Below are 17,924 nucleotides of genomic sequence, written 5' to 3'. Positions count from 1 at the left end.
ACCAAAACGATCAAACTCTGGTCTGCCTGTAAACCTCAGTCTGGTTCTGTTGAAGAAACTCAAATGCTAAATGGACCAGAGACCGCTCCAACATCAGGAAGTGGACTACAGCACAGGGCATTCTGGGTAAATAAAACAAATGTGACAGTCTATCGCTAGCAGAAGAAAAAGTTCATGGTCTTTTACCAAAGACAAAAGAAAAATCCTAAAAATGTTAAAATGACACCAATACATTTTTGGCTTAATTACGGCTGTTTGCTCAGAGCCAGCGCCTGTGTTCAGTCTTCAGTTAATAATCAATCGATTTCTAAATTAGTTGAAGAATAGTCAGCAACTGGTTTAATAATAATCTGATTGTTTCAGTTTAATGAATGGTGCAAATTTTTCATCTGATTAATCGTCAGAATAATTGATTCCTAAAATGATCATTAGCTGTGGTTCTCCTCTGTGTCTCCAGTTGTTCTAATATTTAGTTAAATATTTAGTTAAACTGAGTTTTATGTTCTGTTGTTTTTCAACAGAAACCCAGGAACCGGTACCGGGGTCGTCCTGAGCGTCCTGGGCCGTGGTTCCCAGCTCGATGTCAAACTCCCAGACGTGGTTTCGTCCCGGTTGCCGAGGAACTGAAGCACAACGACAGACGACAGTTAGCAAACGGTAGCTCTGACTGATTTAGCTACTAAAACTAATTTAACTGAAACTAAACATTCAGATGAAATGTAAACATTTAAAGCTGCATTATGTAACTTTGATTAAAAAAGAGTTTTTGTTTTTTTACATATTTTTATAAAATTTTAATTATTTCGTGACAGATAATCTGTGAATAAAGTCAAGCTACTCTTACACCACAGTCAGAATCAACCAATCAGAGCCAGGAGGAGGGTTTTAGTGCTGCCAATCACTCTCGTGTTCATCCCCTGCTCCTTTCTCTCTGCTACGCTACAGCTAGCTAACCACAGCAAAACCTGATACAAATGCTAAGGCTAGTTAGCGTAGCCATTAATGACAGCGGATGAATGGTTTTCCTGTAACGGTAAGCTGTTTCTCTACTATTAGTACATTTTGCAGCAGGTACACAAGGTTGATTGACAGCACTAAGCCCTCCTCCTGGCTCTGATTGGTTGTTTTTCACAGATTATCTGTCTCATTCCAAACTGTCACAACATGGTGACAGTTTTAATAAATATGGAAAAAAATTATATTTATGTCAACCAAATCAATAATTAATTAATATATTTGGAAATTAAACTGTTAGTCTAGAAACAAACTGCTACAGGAAGCAGCAGCGCCGCCTCACTGTGAACGTCTCCTCTCTGCCGCTGCGTCACGTCCTTGTTGATCCGGTTGTTCAGCGTTGTCGTCACCACGGCGCTGGTGGTGGAGGGCAGCGTCGTGGTTGCTATAGCAACCGTAGGCTCAGCAGCAGTCGTAGCGCTGGTAGCTGGGACGGTAGGTGGAGCTGTTGGGACAGTCGTTGCAAGCTGTGTGGTTTGGGATCCGGTTGTCATAGCATCAGTAGAGGTAGCCATTGAGGTGGTTGCTATGACAGTGGTCGTCAAGGCAGCGGTAGTTTGGTAAGCGGTGGAGGAGACGGTGGTAGAAGCAGAGGTGGAGGTGATGGTGGGTGTGGTTGTAGTGGGAACAATGGTTGTAGTGGGAACAATGGTTGTAGTGGGAACGGTGGTTGTAGTGGGAACGGTGGTTGTAGTGGGAACAGTGGTTGTAGTGGGAACAGTGGTTGTAGTGGGAACAGTGGTTGTAGTGGGAACAGTGGTTGTAGTGGGAACAGTGGTTGTAGTGGGAACAATGGTTGTAGTGGGAACGGTGGTTGTAGTGGGAACAGTGGTTGTAGTGGGAACAGTGGTTGTAGTGGGAATGGTGGTTGTAGTGGGAACAATGGTTGTAGTGGGAACAGTGGTTGTAGTGGGAACGGTGGTTGTAGTGGGAACAGTGGTTGTAGTGGGAACAGTGGTTGTAGTGGGAATGGTGGTTGTAGTGGGAATGGTGGTTGTAGTGGGAACAGATGTGGTGGTGATGGAAATTGTAGTTCTGGGTCTGTGTGGCTCTAAAGTCACTTTAAGAATCCCTGGAGAAAAAAACAACACAAACCTGTAAGCCAGAGTTATTATTATTATTATTATTATTATTATTATTATTATTATTATTATTATCATTATTGTTGTTGTTGTTGTTGTTTGTTCAGTTCAGTTTTTTGTGAAAATTCACTCTAAATCCACAAATTCCTGCATTTTTGAACGAATTAGCCATGCTATGCTAACTCCCACCTGCAGGTGGCAGTGTTTCTGCTACTGCACCATGTGTCAGCCTCTCTTCATGCCAGGTTATAGTTGATACAGTAACAAAACGTCACATTTACAGCCAAATATAAGGAAAGCAGCAGCCGTCTGTTCTTTTTTGTTACCTGTTAAAATAGTCATGATCTGATGATGATGATTTAAAACTCCTTAAATCTGATGGTTTAGTTTAAATCTTTACTGTTCTGTTTCCCCTGCTGGTTCTATGAAGAAATGTTTCCAAACATGATCGAGTCCAAACATCTGGTTCTGTTCAGCCGCCCACACATCCTAATCTAGCAGCAGCATGTTGGCTAACAGGAATAAATTGTGTTAAATGCCCAGATTTACACCCTGAGTGACTCTGGTGAAACTAAAAATAATAATTCATATCTTCACAGAACATATTGGGTCAGAACCGCCGTCCCACTAAACCCAAACCCGTCAGCTGATGAACAGAACTCAGTAAACAGCCTGAAGTTCCTCATGTTTCAGTCCTGCCTCATAAAATGAATCATTTCCAAATAAAACTGCAGGTTTTGAGTTTTTTCAGAGATTTATTTGCATAAATTTCTTCTTCACTGATTTCTTGAAAGGTTTAAAAAGTTAACAGGTCGTTAACCGTTAACCTTTAACTGGTTAAAGGTTTAGTGGTCGGGTTCTGATGAATCAGAACCAGAGTCGGGTTTTTGTGTCGTTACCTTTGCAGCTGCCATCTTTACAGCGACACTTTGGAGAGGAAGGATTCAGGGAGCAGAACGACCGAGAGTCTTTATCTGGACAGAAACAGAGGAAACGTCTTTATAACGTTATTATCTATATCTGATATTATTATATATTATCTATATTATCTATATCTGACATTATTATATATTATCTATATCTGATATTATTATATATTATATATATTATTTATATCTGATATGATTATATATTATATATATTATAAATGTTCCTGACTCTGCAGAGGAGAAAAAGAGTCAGAATCTGATTCTGATCCTTTGAGGTAAAATAAACATCAGATGTTTGAACCAAAAAGGAACAAATCAGTAAATTAAACTGTGAGGAGCAGGAAATGAGATTTTTATTTCAGGAGAATAAATTAGTTTTATTTTGTCTTAAAAATATTCCTGAAACTGAAATCATGATATTAGAAGCCCTGGCTGCGCTGACATCACTGGGATTTATGGAAACACAAGGAGCCAATTGGTGGAAAAATATCCTGATTTTCCAACAATTCATTCATCAAAAACCAGAAATGTGATTAATCGATTAAACTGATTGATCGCCCAGCTGTAGGATGAGGGAGAGAAAGTCGTCTGCTGTGTTTTTTGGTTTGGTCGTTTCTAACCAGGTGATTTCTGGAGATGGAGTTTTTTTAGTAAAGGGAGTTAAAGACAAATACACACTGCAGTTTTATCTCTGCTTCGTGTTGCTCTGTCAGATGAACTAATGACTGTTTGTGGTTTACGGTGTGAAACTCGCTGCTCCTCACCGATGCAGGCGTAGCGCCCGTCGATGAACGTCAGCTTGAAGCCCAGCTGGCATTTACAGAAGAAGCTCCCGAACGTGTTGACGCACTTCCTGCGGCGCGGACAGGCGGCGCCCAGCGCGCACTCATCGACGTCTGAGGAGAGGCGTACCGGCGGTGAGGAAACAGAAACCAAACCGGGTCCGACCCGCCCAGAACCGAACACTGACCCACGCAGGAGCGGCGGTCCGGGCCCAGCCGTAACCCTGGAGACGGACAGGTGCACCGCACCTCGCCCTTCATCACCTCACAGCCGTACTGGCAGTTGGCATGGAAACAGGTCTGCACATCTGAGAGCACGACATGAAAACGATTCAGTCAAGGAATCAGGAAACGTAGAGCTGAAACGATTAATCACGATTAATCGGTTAGTAAAATGTCAAATAGGCCTGTTGCAAAAGCAATTAATCAATTAATCATATAAATAAAAATGAGCTCAATAATTTCTATTTGCATGATTTCTCATTTTTTCTACAGAAAACTGGATGATAAAAGTCTTCAGTCTTTAATTTTTTAGCAGCAGCCTTTGCTACAAATGATCAACGTTCACTAACAGAAAGCTGCTAATCCACTTCAGGCTACAAAATGAATTATTTATTTACATCTTTTAATGTATTTCTAATATTATACTAAAACAGGTAACTGAAAAATTAGCAGAATGTGCAATTTTTTGTCTGACTAACCAATTAATCATCAGAATAATTGATTAATCGATAAATAAAATGGTTATCTGAAGGTCTCTCACTCCTGCAGCTGCCGTCCGGCTGCAGGGCGAAGCCGTCCAGGCAGAAGCACTTGAAGCTGCCGGCCGTGTTCATGCAGCGGTGCTTACAGGGCCGCGGCTTCACTCCGCACTCGTTCAGGTCTGAAACACACCCACAGGTCAGAGGTCAGGGGTCAAATATCAGCCTGAGAGCTCCTCTTTTCTCTCCTTTCACTCCTCACGTCGGTCTGTTGGATTAACCTCTGACCTCCGGCCCTGTCGATGACCAGGAGGATTGAAACGTGTGTCTGCAGGTCGAGCCTCGTCCTCAGCAAAACGTTACATTAACCAGTTGGTGCTTAAAGTCAGGATGTGAGTCACATTGAAGCCTCTAATCAGCAGATGGTGTGTGTTTCTGTCTGTGTGTGTGTGTGGGAGTGTGTGTGTGTGGGGGTGTGTGGGTGTGTGTGTGTGTGTGTGTGTGTGTGGATGTGTGTGTGTGTGTGTCTTTGGGTGATGCAGGTACAACACGCCCTCACAGGTCAAACAGCCACTGCAGGAATGCGTCTGTCTGTCTGTCTGTCTGCTGAAGGAAACCAAACCTTCCCAACACTTCAAACCCACGTTCACCTGGACGCTTCGTTACCTTGGTTACAGGTTTTTCCGGTGTATCCTGGGTGACATTTGCATTTGTCCGGTTCGACACAGTCTCCGTGTTTGCAGCCCTGCTGACAGTCAGCTACACACACACACACACACACACACACACACCCACACACCCACACACACACACACACACACACACACACACACACACACACACAGAGACAGAGAGACGTGTTAATGAACATGCGTCGGGTCAGTCATGTATGAACACGTCCAGCGGCTGACGCCGGATCGTTTTTCAGCATCTAATCTTCGCTGTTCTTCATGTTTTCGCTCATTAGCAGCGAAACCCAAACAGATTCCAGGAAATCCTTGGGTCTCGTTCCCGGGTCTCGTTCGCGGGTCTCAGGGCGGTCCAGGGTCTCAGGGCGGTCGCGGGTCTCAGGGCGGTCGCGGGTCTCAGGGCGGTCGCGGGTCTCAGGGCGGTCGCGGGTCTCAGGGCGGTCCCGGGTCTCAGGGCGGTCCCAGGTCTCGTTCCCGGGTCTCAGGGCGGTCGCAGGTCTCAGGGCGGTCGCGGGTCTCAGGGCGGTCGCGGGTCTCACGTAAACCACCTGTCAGTCGGCATGAGGTTTGTTTGGGTTACCCTAACTCAGACCAACACCTAGAATATCATCCATCCATCGTCTGCAGTTGCGTCTCTCTGCAGGTGGAGGAAGGTTACACCCTGGACCACCTGTCCAATAACAACCTGAGGACCAGTTAGAGACCATTTAACCCAGCAGTGATGGATCTGAACTGTGGGAGGAAGCCGGAGTACCCAGAGAGAGAACAAGCTGACTCCATGCAGAAGGTGACAATCTTACTGTCACTTCCCAGTTACTGCAAGCAGGATGCAATAGTTAATGTAGATAATCTATGATATTATAACTGTCCTAGAGTCTAGAAAGTCAATAATCTGTAAAAAGCCTGATGCTGAATCTTTTTCTGAAAAGTCGCTAAATTAAGTGGCTGATTTTCAGACCTTTGTGGAGGGAAATAAAAACAGTTTTCATGTTGATTTATCGGTGCAGATCTATAACTTTCATATCTGCTTGGCAGGTTTGGGATCTTTGAGTCTGATATGAACTGGGAGGAATTTGAGCCGACCGTTTGAATCCGTAGATGTTTGGGATCCACAGACACCAACGAATAGCTGAAGTTTGCAAATGTTTGATCCATTCTGAAAAAGCCAATAACTGAATGTTTTAATGACCCAAACAACTAATATGCCGTAATATTCATTAGTTCAGTGGAAAATGTCTTAGCGCTACAGCAGAAGCTAACGGGAGAATCGTTCCTGCAGCAGATCAGAGCTTCAGGTCTGGAGTTTAACAGTTTTCTTTTCCTCTTCGGAGGTTCAGATAATCAGCACAAAAGAAAAGAAACGGCGTTTCTGGATTGGGTGTTTAGCAAACAGCCAGTTTCAAGTTGTGTTGAGGTATTACTTTAAAAATATTTTAGATATGATCTCTGGAACATTTCATGAATCGGCAGGTTTTACGACAGTCTGAACCGACTGTAACCCGGAGATTTCAGAACCAACAGAATAAATTACAACAGAAATAAATTTTCCTTAATTAAAAGGATCTTAAACATTTGATCAGATCTTAGTTGGTTTTTCCTGCTGGTCATGATGTGATCGATCATCTGTCTTCTGTTTTACTGCAACAACTCCATGTCTAAAGTTTTATTGTTTACCTTTAAGCTTTAACTAGGCCATTTCCTCTGGTTACTGATCTCGTTCTTCCTCCAGGTCACTGAGGTCTGATCCAATCTAAAGACAAACTTCTGTTTATGAGCTCATAATTCACTATTAATCAGTGTTTTACTGCCTTCCTGGATTTACTTTGCTCTATTTTATGCTTTTAATTTGCTTTATAAATAAATCTTACTTCTTTCATTTACTAATAATCTAATTTATTGCTAACTGTTGGTCATTTGCAAACACAACTCTGGTTTATCTCTTCAGTTTAGGATCCTCTTTATGCCTGAATGATTTCATAAATCAGATTATATGAAAATAATCTGAGTGTTTGTCATAAATCATGCAGATAAACTCCGCTGCCTGGTTTTGGTCTCATGTTGGCTCTGAATCATCCTGAACTTCCTGTCGGAGTTTTGTCTGTCCTCACGTTGACACCGGTCCCGCTCCGTCCGCCTCCAGCCCCAGCAGCACTCCACGCCGTTGCCATAGCGACAGAGGCCGTCGGACAGCACCGCCTGGTCGGTCCAGCTGCAAACACAGACACACACCAGTCAGCAGCAGCGTGTTTGCGTTTCCTGCAGCTGGATTCATTAAAACGCTCTGATTAATTTCCTGCAGCGGGGCGAGTGTCTAGTCAAAGCCCGCCCCCCTCCAGCCCGGTTCCGCTCGGAGTGTTTGGTTAGCGTCAGCTCGGCTAGTCGAGACCGGCAGAGGAGCATCCTGACATCTCCAGTTTCCTGGAGCCTGTCCCGACATGAGGAGGCAGCGGCGCCGCGGCCTCTGCATACTTTCCGTCTCTGTTTGGTTTTCCAGAAACTTTCTGCTTACAGAAACTTTCTCTGCTCCAACTTTTCCACATCTTCCATCAAAACAGCAAAAATCTACCTGTTTTATTGGGTTATAATTAAAAGCTGGATTACAAAGAGAAAGAAAATGATTATACTGACGGTTAATCGGTTAAAATGATACATTCTTCAGATTTTCCATTTAAACTCTCCAGCGTTTTAGAAATACATTTCAAAAACGGAAATTGACAATTAAATTTCATTTTAAATAAGAAGCAATATATTCATCTGCACACTGTTAGACCTTTTATTGTAATTTTACAGTAACTTACTGGCAACACTGTTGCCAGCAAGTTACTGTAATTACCATTCTACAGTACTCTTACTGGCAACAGTGTTGCCAGTAAGTTACTGTAATTACCATTCTACAGTAGTCTTACTGGCAACACTGTTGCCAGTAAGTTACTGTAATTACCACTCTACAGTACTCTTACTGGCAACACTGTTGCCAGTAAGGCAACAGTACCCTTACTGGCAACAGTGTTGCCAGTAAGTTACTGTAATTACCATTCTACAGTACCTTTACTGTTATGATATTTCACAGTTAATTTTTACTGTGAGTGTGCTTTACAGTTATAACTGCATTACTGTAAATGTAGTTTCTAGTATAATACAGTAATTGTATTTTATAGTAAAGCTGGTCTACTGTAAACTTGTTTCACAACATAATGTCAGAGTTTTACTGTAAATTAAAGTTTACATTTCTTTAAGATAAGAATATTTTACCATAAACCGAAAAATTTCATAAAAGAAATTTTAGTCCAAGTACTGTGAATAACAGGTATTTATTTTCAGCAGATTTGTAGAAATAAAATCCATTTACATATTCGCAATGTCATAAAAAACAATGTCACAATACAATATAATGTGCTATAAAACAACAAAACCATAGAACACATTTCCTACATCAGAAGAACTTTTATTCCATTCGTCAAACAAAAGCAGTGGGATCCATCTTGTGGAAGCTGAACTGTAAAGAATAAGACAGACAATGTGGGAGGTCATGAGATGGTCAGGAAGTTATCTACATTTTCAAATCGACAGGAAGTTGACAAATTAAGCTGAAGTGACAATGTTCAAATGCATAAAATCTTTGTCATAAAGCAGCATTAAGTTGATAATTTGTTTTAAAAAAAATCAATTGGACTGAAGTGATAATAGAAGCTGCATAAAGAATGAGCAGGACTGGCTTCACTTCAGGTTTTTGGATTGTTTATGGCAAAAGCAGTCAGTCAGTCTTCAGTAATTCAAAAGATTACGTACTACAAATGTCCCCAAGGGGACGATGAAGTACAACAATCTTTTTAGTCATTTTGTTGGTGCTGACGGATTACTGCAAAGGTGTGCCTAATAAACTGAAAACTGCATAGTATAAAAATACACCACACTTAAACGACTACACACTTATACATTTCTGTGATTTATTAAGAGATGCAGCGACATCCACTTTTTACCACGGACACAGAAAAGATGCAGGCTACTCTAAAGGGCTATTGTGTAGGAATCACATGCCATTTATAAATAATCATTAAAATCATATTAAAAAGGCTAAAGTAAAGTCAGAGCATGCAAGATAGGAGGAAAAGACAACAAAATAATAAACATTTACATTTGGTAAAATACTTACCTAGTTGGAAGTCCTCCATTCAAATTCAGCAAGTCGTTGGAAGAAGGTGGTGATCTGGGAGTTGACACTGACTACTTTCCTCTTGACAAGACTTCCCGTCTTGCGGCTTGTACCGACTTTGGCTGTGCATTTGGTACCAACATCTGGATTGATCCTCACAAAGAATCTTTTAACAGAAATAAAATATATTAATTGTATTTTTTAATGAAGACGTACAATACAGCAATCAGCTATGGTTCTTCATCATCAGTCAAACTGTCATTAAATTTAATTCATAAATGGCTTGGTGTAGAGTACTTGCCATTGTATCATCTCCAGCGTGGTGGATGCTGACTCCTGATACTCCAGATTGAAGACAGAATATGACCCAAAAAAGACAGCAAGGACGCTGGCAAAGTCATGTAGTTGCTCAGGCTGGAAAAATACCTTCTCCTCCATACTGACCATCCACCGGGTTGCAGACATCAAGCTATTTCCTAAAATAGACAAACCCTTGTCAGGCTAACGCTAGTGAGTAAAAGTACAGACTACCGTAACAATTACATACATTGCTACGAAAAAATTATAGTGATAGAAAATATTCCTCTTACCAAGCATGATTACCCTTGGTGTAGTGGGTAAGGTCATTTCCATTTCAACAGACATCTTGGTGGAAGATACCTTTAAAACATAAAAGGAAAACTCTCTTAAATATGAATTACTGGTAGTAATTTATATTTAAAGGGCCAGTTCACCCAGATTACAACAGGTTTTTGAGAACCTCATCCCAGAGACTAGACTAGATTTTACCCCTACATCCTGCTACCACTCTGAAACAGCGGATGTGAATGACAGTTTGTGGGGCTAAATGCATTTTTTAAAGCATTACATTCCACAAGTGTTCAGTCTGACGTCTGCAATGGCTGTGACTCCTGTGCATGTGGGACCTGAATGCAGAAAATGTTCTGAAGGAAGCAGGACATTGCTCTATTCCACATGCAAACCGATAATTAGCTGTGTGTTGATGTTTCTTCACATGACTACAAAATTCTGTAAATTCTGAAGTACAAATGCTGCAGAATTTACACCTGTACATAATTGCACCTGTTAGTACTGACTTAACTTTAAATTTGCAGGAGCATGGTTTAAACATGTGAACAGTCCTTATATGTAACCAGGGTTGGAAATTAACGTTTTTGTCCACCTGCCACTGTGGCTGAACAAACTCAAAAAATAACAGAAACCACTTTAATGTTTTTCACCTTTGTCCTCATTTACAGACTCTTATACACTATGTTGGAGATGTAATGGTACTTTAGCAGGCTAACCAGCTGTAGCAAGCTCAAAGTTATAGATTAGGTTAGCTGCTCCTCTACATTTCCAGACTATTTTGTGGCTTCAAATATGTTTGAAGAGCTGTCTTTTTACCTGTTGTCTTGTCTTTTGAAGAGATGAAGCTATGTTAGCAGTCAGCAGGACAGAACTGCACAGCCACTTGGAGGGAAAAAGCTTGGGAGTTAAAAAAAAAGGTCATCTGAAGAAAAGAAAAAAAGAACAAAGTTAGAAATTCATCCTTGCTGACCTACGTAGCTAATCTGCACTTTTAACATTTGCAAGATCATAGTTTAAACAAATGAACAGTCATTAGATGTAAAAAAAAAGAGAAGGGGATCAATTATCAGTTAAGGTTATATTGTTCAACAAAGGATGTAGCAACAATGCTAACAGACACTCAGCACTGAGCTCATCTCAACCCAAAGCCCCCCCGAGGAAGATTAAGCGGCAAAAGTCAAGCTAAAACCTTCAACGGTAAAATTAGCACCTTAGCTAACGTTAATTCCGAACCAGCTCAAAAAATAACCATCATATTTTCCTATCTTTCACCTCATTTACAGACACGTAACTTATAAGGTTGCAATATGCCAGTTATATAAAACACCAGAGTTAGTAACGTAAAGGTAACGTTATGTTACCAGGCTAACCAGCACAAACCAGCTCATGCTATAATGCTAAGTTATAGCATGATGCTATAAGCTACGTTAACTCCATCTAAAATGTACATTTCCAGACTAGGCTTTGGCTTCAAACAGTTTTCTAAGAAGTGTTTTCTTACCTGTCTTGAGGAGCTGAAGCAGTGTGAGCCCACAGCACGGAGACAGAGCTGCACTTGCACTTGGAGAGAAAAAGCTTCGGAGTTTAAAACAAACGTCATCAGAAAACAGTTGGAAGCGAAGCCACGCTTGATGACGTAGCTAGATAAACTGCATGTTAATGTTAGCTAGGATGTGAAAAAAACAAAAGTACATTCTCTCTTTCTGCCTTAAAAATATGTTAACCACTAAAGGAGTAAAAATACAGAAACAGGGAACCACGATGAAGCAGCTATGATGACCGTTGGAAATCAAATATAATTCTTACTGTATATTATCAGTACAGCACCACTACTGTAATGTGTAAACAGTAAATTACTGCAAATTCAAAACATACAGTAAGTTACTGTAATACTATGTACTATACCCATAATGCAATGCAAATTACAGTAACTACTTGTAAAGACGTCTTATGGTAGTTTTACTGGGCATTTTGTGGTATTTAGCTGTAGAAAATACAGCAAAGGATAACAGTGCAGCTAAAGAAACAAAATGTCAACATGTGAAAATCTCAGACCTGAAGATCAATACAAAGATTGATCTGGAGATTAAAAATCTGCTTTTTAGAAGATTTTACTTTTATTTTTACAGAATTTGAATCATGTGGAGCTGAAATTATGCCACTAGAGAACTTTTATATATTTATCATCTTAAATGTAAAATATAACATGAAAAGCTCAGAACTTTCTGCTCGACTCACCATCAGTCCAACCCAAACAAATCATCATTTTTACCAATAATCAATCAACAGCTGGATGCTTCATAGGAGATTTATTTTCTTGAACAGTGAAGCTAAAACTGGAGGAGTTCTGATCATGTTTACAGATAAAAAAGGTTTTTATTATTTTAAATGCAAAATGTTTCTTTTTGCAGTTTGTCTTGATTCCTGCTCTGACTGTGTTGATCTGTTTACTTCAGTTATCAGTAATCAGATTACTAAATTAGTAAACCATTATTTCAAAAATCGATTAACACGATTAATTGTGACTAATCAAGATATAATTAACTTATTTTATGATGCTTTTAAATGTTTAAGCAACAAAAAATATTTATTGTCAAACATTTTTAAAAACTAAATTATTTTACATTTAGCTGATACAGCGAGGAGTTACTGTTCAGTAATAATAATAATAATAATAATAATAATAATAATAATAATAATAATAATTAAAGCCACCAGAATGACCCACCTGTCGTAGTCCAGACTCTGTCCCTGGATCACCATCCAGAACCCGGACAGGAGAACCAGAACCAGAACCAGCATCCTCCTTCCTGTGGTTACAGAACTGGGAGGTTTTCCAGTCCCAGTGCTCCCAGTGCTCCCAGTGCTCATCCGGGGAGAATCCAGTTTCCTGCCATGCTGTGAATCTCTATCCGGTCAGATGAACCTCCTCCTCTGCAACAAACCCAGTTTAACCATTAAAACCAGTCAGAACCCAGCTCCATTCCTCCTCCGTCACTAACTGCTCTGTGCCGCTGAGCGCGCGCCCAGGTAGTCTCTCCTCGCGCCGCCTCTGATTGGTCGGTTGTTGGTACCGGTGAGAGTCGCGTGCCGCTCCGGGTTCTAACAAAGGAACTGGTTTGTTTTTGTTGTTTCCTCCCGGAAACGCGCCGCCGCCTCCCGAACCCGAACCGAACATGCGCGGCCTGAAACCCGAACCCAGAGAGGGCGGTACCGGGAACCTGGAGCCATCAGAACCCACCGCCCCGGGCCGCAGGACTCACTGGGCTGATCCAGAACCGCAGCACGCTCTGTAATTCTGGAGAACCAACCCGAACCAGAACCTTTCATCCGTCTTTATAGGTGATATTTATGAAACCCAGACCGACTTCAATCTGGTTCTAATCAGCACCTTTTGGGTCTCTTTTACTAGAACAGGGTCCAGTTCATTCAGAACCCAAAACCAAAATGTTTCACTGCTGATGGAACTAAAACGATTATTTCAGTAATCAACGATTCTGACGATTAATCGGATAAAAACCTGCCAGATCAGACTTTCTGTTTCACCTCTTAAGCCTTTTTATGCAATTTTAGAAACACGCAAGATGCAAATAAACAAATATTTTCATTTTTTAAATAAACTTTTTGCCTGAAGAGCCTAAAGTTTGATCATTTTGATGCATCAGCAGCCAAATGAATCATCCAAACGACTTATCACCAATCTGTGGATTAATTATTGATTAACTGATTAATAATTAGATAGCAAAAAGGGCTTAACATGAGATTTATTTCAGATGAATATGAACCAGGTTAAACTCTGACATGTGATGAGTATAGAACATATTTATAGAAAAAGGAGAAAGTTTTTATAAATCTTAAGTGTTTCTGTTCAGTTTTGACTCGGTTACATTTGCTCATGTTTCAGCAAATGATTTAACCGATTACTAAATTAGTTGGTAATTATTTCAAAAATCAATTAATCATTTCAGCGACTACTAAACACTCGTTAAAAGTTATTTATCTAAAACGTTCTGCTGATGACTGTGATAATGCACATGGTGACAGTAGACAGGAACAGCTCACTTTAAACCAGGAGAAACTGAAGACAGAAACAGAGTTAATGTTAATATAAACACAAAAATAGAGAAATTAATTCTGTTAAGAGACAATAAAACATTAGTATTGGGTTTGGATCGATGTGCATCCAGGAACGAGACCCGGAGGAACCAGGAGAACTTTCTACGAAAAACAGAGTTTAGAAAACCATCGGCTTTATGAAAGGAACAAAACTTTACATAGAAATAAAAGGTCTGGAGTATTTATAGGATATGAAATAAATAAAAATAGAGATGAAATCAACAGAAACACTGAACCAGCAGTGGGATCACAAACTAAATGAAGAATCATTGAAGGATCTAAAATTACCTTTACCAAAAAAAACATCATATAAATAAATAAAAAATCCCATAAAAACATAAAATCTATTTTCATTTTATAGGCTGATGTAGAAACTCAGTTTCCATAAAAATAAAAACAGATAAACTTCTTTAAAACTGGCCTTTTTAGGAAAGAATCAGAAAATTATTTAAAAATTCAAATATTTCCTCTAAAATTGTTGTTAATAGATGAAGTTCTGCTGTTTTTGTCTTTTAAACTGAGATTATTCAACAGTTTTGCTGCTCAGATCCAATAATTTACTAATTTACCCCCTGCTGGCGCCTCCAGTCTGACATCCATGTTACGTTTTCAGAAATTTAAATCACAAACTTTTCCAAAATCCCGAATGAAAACTCAGAAGATGATTTTATGGATGTTTAATCTCTTCAGAAATGTTTCCAATGTTCGTTCTTCTCATCTTAAGGCCATTCAAGCTTATTCAGGAGCTACCAATCAGTTTTATTTTCTTAACATTTAAAGTTTTATGTGTTAATTTCTGAATTTCATGTCAAGAACAGGAGCGAACAAGAGGAATATTTTAATTTCCTCTCATTCCTTTAGAAACGGAGTAAAACCCGTCATGCAGTGACAGTTTCCACCAGCAGAGGGCGGTGTGGGTTCATCTGTTCGGGTTGAGTTTCCTCCTCTTCCTCCTCTTCCTCCTCTTCCTCAGCCTCAGGAGCTCAGAAGCTGCAGGTTTCTGTCAGCAGCAGCAGCAACATGAAGAAACAACTCAGGTTCTGGTTCTGGTTCTGGTTCTGGTTCTGGTTCCTCCTGTGGGTAAGCAGCCGGTTTAGAGGGAAATATGATTTTATTCTTATTATTACATGTAGTTGGAAACTCTTCATTTCCAAGATGTTTCTGTTTTTTAGAGATAAATCTGAACAGATCAGTGATTATTGTGTTTATTGGCTGAAAATGTTTATTTAAAAATTAAAACCAGTTAAACATCCATCTTCATTTAAAGCCATTAAAATAATATTTATTTTGTTTTGTGCTGCAGCAGTTTTTGTGTTTGTGACTCGGATGTGTTTTTGTGTCGCGTTTCTTCCAGGTTTGTGTTTTCCGAGTCCAACCCGGGTTCTGCTGGCACGACCTGGACAACAGCGAGTACGACTGCTGGCCTCTGGACCGACCCAACGAGTACAACATGATCGACTGCGGAGGTCAGAGTTCAATCCGTCTGCACAGCTGCACTAAATGTAGAAATATTAAATTAATAGAGTTTAGCTGCAGGCGCCTCCATGTTCACTGTCAGCCATGTTAAATAAAATAAAATAATAACTTTTTGTTGCTAACTTACATTATAAATGATTTTTTTCAGTGGAGAACAAAAAACTGAGTTTAGAAATAATTGAACAAAATCAATTATTGATTAGTTTTTAAGTTTATCTCTTATATTTGGAGAATTTCTGTAATTTCATCAGAACATTTATTATTCATATTTATCTGAACAGAACAAATGAAGCATTTAAAATTATTTTCACAGAAACTGAGTTAATGTTATAAACATGTTGATCAGTTTTATAAACATATTGATCAGTTTTATAAACATATTGATCAGTTTTATAAACATATTGATCGGTTTAATAAACATGTTGATCGGTTTTATAAACATGTTTCCTGACCTCCAGGTCTGCTGATGTCCTGGGTTCTTCGGCCTCCAGAACTGGTAAAAACCGGTCAGGTTTTCACCGTCGTTTACTCCGTCACGGCCCGGGAATCCTTCTACCACTGGGCCGTCCAGAACCACGTCTTCTCCCAAAGGTCAGCCGGTACCACCGGGTCCAGAACCACCCATCGGTTCTGGACCCGGTTCCTAACCTGGTGGTTCTGTCTTCAGTTCCATAACGGACGCTGCTTCGGCCCGACGGTTCTGTGAACAGCAAGACTGTCCGACCAGTTGGACCGAGGCGAACGGAGAGAACTGCTGCATCCATCATGCCAACATCCACTCCTGTCCCATGGGATACATGGTTGGTACCAGGAGGTTCTGTTAGTACCAGGAGGTTCTGTTGGTACCAGGAGGTTCTGTTGGTACCATGATAAAATATTTCACATGCATATTAAATAAAAAAATTTCCTTCATCTTTGTTTTTTTCTAAAACTAGAGGAGAATTTATAAAAATATTCTCCTGTTTTCTGATCTGTGGACAAATAAAGTGAAAGTTTTTAAACTTTGATGTGAAACTAAGCTGCTGGTTTCTGTCCTCAGACTGAGAGCATCTGTGGCCCCTGGATTCCTGATGATGGTAAAATCTTCACTCACACCATTTCCACCACTGGGAAGATGACCCAGACCAACTGGACCGCCAAGGCGAGCCGGACCTGAGCATCACACGTCAAAACATTCAAAACCCAGAAAACAAGATAAACGTTTAATAATGACAGAGCAAAGTGGAAAAAAGCAAAGTGTCACAAATTAACTTAAAAAATTCACTTTCATTTGTTCTATCTGACAAAACTAACAGTAAAATTTAAATATTTAAAGAAAAACTGACACTTTATGTTAGAGTTTTTCGTTTTATAAAAGAATTTCCATCAAACTTTTAAAAAGTAAAAATGTTTGTTTATGTCACCACATGCTGATGAAACACTAGTTTACATTTCAGGAGCTTTTTGGCTGGATGATAAATAAGTTTATTAAATGTTTGGTTTTTGAATAATTACAGCAAATATACAACAAAAACATTCCTTGGGTTTCCATTTTTCAGAGTGATGTCAGCATGTCCACGGCGGCCATCTTGTTTTTCACAGCTTCTACGTTGAATTCAAGTCGACTGCATCAAAATATATAAAAAAATATATATTTCTTTTTATGAGAATAAAGTTATGATGTTACCAGAATACAATATAAACATAAATATGAGGATAAAGTCATGATATTAGGATAATTAAATAATAATTTCATGAGAAGTCCAAGACAAAAAATTACAAAATATTTATTATCCAAGTTTTTCTCATTAAAAAACTTTTCTGTTGTAATTTTAAGACATTTTTTCTGCTAATATTATAATAATATTCCTGTAATTAAACTAAGATTCTGGCCCTAATGACTCCATCAGATAACATCGGATGTCTGAAATAAAGTCACTTTTTGAAAATATTTTCTGTCATTTGTAATTTATATTTTAGAAAAGAAAGCAAGAAAAAAAACGGATTAGAATCAGAAATTAAATATAATATGGTAAAAATCTTAAATTAGATTTTTAAGCTGTAGCAGGAACATATCTAAAGATGGAACCTCTTGATTCCAGGTAGTTTTTTTTTATCATATTTTGTCTTTGGTAGTCTTTAATTTTAATACTGTAAAATTAATAAATTCTTTGCCAAGTGTTTTAAGTGGCTGTCATCAATTTTCCAATTTTTACAAGATTGGATTAATATCCCTAGGAAATGGAAGGCAACTGTTCCAAATGAAAACCTTGCACTCCAATGAAATTGCTGTTATATTAGCATTTGTACAGACCTAGCAGAACCATATAGCATTTTATTTTGACCTACTGCGAATGTCAACGAACATCGGGCGGACATCTTGTGGTGGTTCATTTTGACATTCGGAGAACG

At 39.4% G+C, this 17,924-nt stretch overlaps 1 protein-coding gene across 1 annotated transcript; it reads right to left on the bottom strand.

The window, feature by feature from the left end:
- Window positions 1–319: 319 nt before the first annotated feature.
- Window positions 320–13,121, bottom strand: LOC116732815 (nephronectin-like). Its single transcript, XM_032583311.1, has 9 exons — window positions 12,670–13,121; window positions 7,306–7,406; window positions 5,175–5,267; window positions 4,571–4,690; window positions 3,996–4,115; window positions 3,790–3,921; window positions 2,996–3,070; window positions 1,298–2,086; window positions 320–623 (listed from the first exon to the last, which is right to left on the bottom strand). The coding sequence occupies exons 1-9, from the start codon at window positions 12,810–12,812 to the stop codon at window positions 463–465; spliced, it is 1,734 nt and encodes a 577-aa protein (XP_032439202.1). The 5' UTR covers window positions 12,813–13,121; the 3' UTR covers window positions 320–462.
- Between the last annotated feature and the right edge of the window lie 4,803 nt (window positions 13,122–17,924).

The sequence above is a fragment of the Xiphophorus hellerii genome, chromosome 14 (genome assembly GCF_003331165.1).
Source record: "Xiphophorus hellerii strain 12219 chromosome 14, Xiphophorus_hellerii-4.1, whole genome shotgun sequence".
NCBI classification, from domain to species: Eukaryota; Metazoa; Chordata; class Actinopteri; order Cyprinodontiformes; family Poeciliidae; genus Xiphophorus; species Xiphophorus hellerii.
This window is presented reverse-complemented; position numbering and strand designations above follow the sequence as displayed.

Coding starts and splice junctions, on each gene's coding strand:
- LOC116732815 (XM_032583311.1), bottom strand. CDS start 12,812: ATGAGCACTGGGAGCACTGGGAGCACTGGGACTGGAAAACCTCCCAGT. Junction 3,922..3,995: donor GGACCGCCGCTCCTGCGTGG/GTCAGTGTTCGG, acceptor GCCTCTCCTCAG/ACGTCGATGAGTGCGCGCTG. Junction 3,071..3,789: donor CGGGCGCTACGCCTGCATCG/GTGAGGAGCAGC, acceptor GTTTCTGTCCAG/ATAAAGACTCTCGGTCGTTC.